The 2,997-nt window shown below is 45.2% G+C and overlaps 1 protein-coding gene across 1 annotated transcript; it reads left to right on the top strand.

The window, feature by feature from the left end:
• Nucleotides 1-1,637: 1,637 nt before the first annotated feature.
• Nucleotides 1,638-2,732, top strand: LOC141632579 (uncharacterized). The gene is made up of 2 exons (XM_074445117.1): nucleotides 1,638-1,768; nucleotides 1,916-2,732. The coding sequence occupies exons 1-2, from the start codon at nucleotides 1,638-1,640 to the stop codon at nucleotides 2,730-2,732; spliced, it is 948 nt and encodes a 315-aa protein (XP_074301218.1).
• Nucleotides 2,733-2,997: the final 265 nt, after the last annotated feature.

Genomic DNA, 2,997 nt, shown 5'->3' with positions numbered 1-2,997 from the left:
AGTGGTTTCAAAGTACTCGATCGAGTGGAATCGCTTATGGGCTCGGGCTTTTTGTTTTATTTTGTAATTAGGTTAAATAAAACTCGTCTCCTCTATAAATAGGATGACGACTAACACTAAAAACATACGAGAACACATCTGGGACTCCGTTCCTTGATACTTTTCTTTGCTCTTTCACTGTTATACATTCCTTTCATTCTTTTCATCCCGGATTCTTTTTTCTGTAACTCTTTCTTCATTTCCCTTTTCTCTCTTTTACTTAATGTTTATTCCTCTTTCTATTGCTTTTACTCTTTCTTTATTTATGACTAGCTAATTTCTCCTGCTAGGATTAGGTGATTCGATGGACTGTTGTTAATTGCTAATTAGTTCATAGATTGTCGTTGTTGTTTTAGTCTATGTTGTTAATCGCTGCTTTCATTGTATCTTGCTGATTGAATCGATGCAATTAGCCTTTTAATTTTGGTAAGCCCTAACCTAGACCGGAAGGTTGGAAGGGGTGAGACCCGCAGTGAACAATAGAATACTTTAGTGAGGGCGGAAGCTATGCTAATAGTATTTTAGGGCGAATTGAGACCGGAAGGAGATATTCATAGCCCCTTAGACCGACACATCGACTAATCTGTGACTTTGACTGCAATTGACTGACGTTCATTGATGACCCGAAATCCTAGTCCTCTCTCTCTTCCTTGTTAAATTTTCTTATTCCCTTTTCTCTTGCTTAATCTTATTAGTTTAGTCAAAACAATTCAAACCTCCCATCCTGTGACCTTAGACAGACCGAATAGACAAGTAGATAGTGACCGCCTCCCTGTGGAGATCGACCCTACTTACTGCTTGCTTCTATTAGTGTAACTAGGTATTTTATTTTTGGTACCTGACGACGGTATCAGTCACCCCTGGGAACGACCCAGCAGATGGCAAGGTCAACACTCGGCTAAGGGAATGCCAGAGAGTACTCAGGGAGACTACTGCCGCAAAATCTAGTGACCAGGCTCGATATGGATATGCTGCCACCAAGGGTAACCACACCACCCGAGCAAGTGTATCCAGCAGGAACGGTGGCCACCCAGGGTACAATCCAACCACCAGGAGTTCCACCGCCACCAAGGATACCGCAAATGTACCCTATGGTGCTCAATCCTGTGGGATTAGGAGCACTAACTCCAGATCCCATACCAACAACCAGCCATACGCTACTGATACCAGGAAGCAATCCATGGGAACAGTCAGGAAGAAACGCATTCCCCGGGATATGCTCCTATATGCCATATACTCCGGACATCCAGTTCAAGCCTATTGTGAACTCAACACCATTACCTGGAAGCTACATGGTCCCTCCTTACATGTCAGGAGGGACACCAAATTCATATGGGGTCTACTCGGTACCCCACAACCAGGGTATGGGGGTAGGAAGCCATGTAGAACAACAGTTGCAGGATATCAGGTCCCTACTCAGCAAGGTTCCAGGGTTACCACGTCCCATGGAGGTGGCAAACCTAGAGTGCTATGCGGATTCCCCCTTTGTGGACAGCATTGCCCTCGTCAGCATGCCAAAGGGGTTTACTACGCCAACAATGATGTTGCATGATAGAACAGAGGATCCGCTAGAGCAAATCAACCAGTACAAATAAAAAATGATGGTGGTCGCAGCAATAGGGCCTGAAAAGGAGGCATGTATGTGCAAGGGATTCAGTTCCACCTTGTCTGGAGCCTCACTCCAGTGGTTCGTTAACCTTCCCAACAATTCTATTTCCAGCTTCGTGGGGTTAGTAAACGTTTTTAATCAGCAGTTCGACAGCAGTCGTAAACCAGAAAAATTATCCAGTGATCTATAACGGATCGTCTAGAGGTTCGAGGAGTCCACCAAGGATTATCTCGCCAGATTCAATGTGGAAAAAATATCTATCCCTAGGTGCGACCCTACAACAGCAGTCAATGCATTCAGAAGAGGACTGCATCGCGACTCTGATTTGTACAAGGATCTCACCAAGCACCCATGCACCACCTTCGAGGAAGTCAAACAAATGGCAGAGGCTACTTATAGCCTAGAGGAGGATGAGGATAGAAGGGAGCTGTACGGAACAGAGTCGTCCAACAGAAAAATCACAATAGAGAGAAAGAATGAAAGAGCCAAACCCTACAACAAGAACATAGTGAACAAAGTCTCAGGAGAAACTGAGAGCACCGAGACTCCACCTAAGCTCAGCGAGTATGGGTTCACCACTGAACTTTTTGGGGTAATGAAGGCAATCATGGAGCTAGGGCAGAGGGCCAGGTGGCCCAAGAAGCCTATTCCCAGGGAGAACGACAGAAGAGATGCCAGCAAAAGGTGTGAATACCACAACGATATTGGCCACAATACAGAAGATTATGTAGTACTACGAAAGGAGGTGAAGCACCTCTATAGTGCTGGATGCTTGGATCACCTGCTCCCCAAGGGGGCAAAATCTAGAATGGTTAATACTGCTGACCAGGCCCAACCATCCCCACCTCCACCTTACTCAAAGGTAGTGAACGTCATCACAGGGGGGTCGGAGATATGTGGTCTAACTTATTCAGCAGCAAAGCGCCATGCAACCGAGACTAAAGGAGATAAACTAGAGTTCTCCCTCAGGGTCAGTAGACATGATCTACCAGCAATCTCATTCGATGAGGCAGACGTTGATGAGGTAGAACACCACCATGACGCCTTGATCATTACCCTTTCCATAGAGAACTGCCTTGTTTAAAAGATATTGGTATATACAGGAAGCTCTGTGAACCTCATAATGATGGAAAACTTGAAGAACATGTGGTTCAGTGAGAAAGACCTGGTGCAGAAGGCAGTACCCTTGGTAGGCTTCAACGGAGAAACTAAACAATCCCTTGGAAAAATAGTGATTCCTACCTTTGCAGGGGGTATGATCAAACAGGTACGGTACTTGGTCATTGATGGTCCGTCAACTTATAACGTGATACTTGTCAGGCCTTGGATCCATGAAATGAAAGCGATAT

The sequence above is a fragment of the Silene latifolia genome, chromosome Y (assembly GCF_048544455.1).
Source record: "Silene latifolia isolate original U9 population chromosome Y, ASM4854445v1, whole genome shotgun sequence".
Taxonomy (NCBI): Eukaryota; Viridiplantae; Streptophyta; class Magnoliopsida; order Caryophyllales; family Caryophyllaceae; genus Silene; species Silene latifolia.
This window is presented reverse-complemented; position numbering and strand designations above follow the sequence as displayed.

Excerpts from the sequence above, each read along its gene's own strand:
- LOC141632579 (XM_074445117.1), top strand. The coding sequence starts at position 1,638 with ATGATGGTGGTCGCAGCAATAGGGCCTGAAAAGGAGGCATGTATGTGC. Across the intron at positions 1,769-1,915 it reads TCTATTTCCAGCTTCGTGGG|GTGCGACCCTACAACAGCAG; the intron begins GTTAGTAAACGT and ends ATCTATCCCTAG.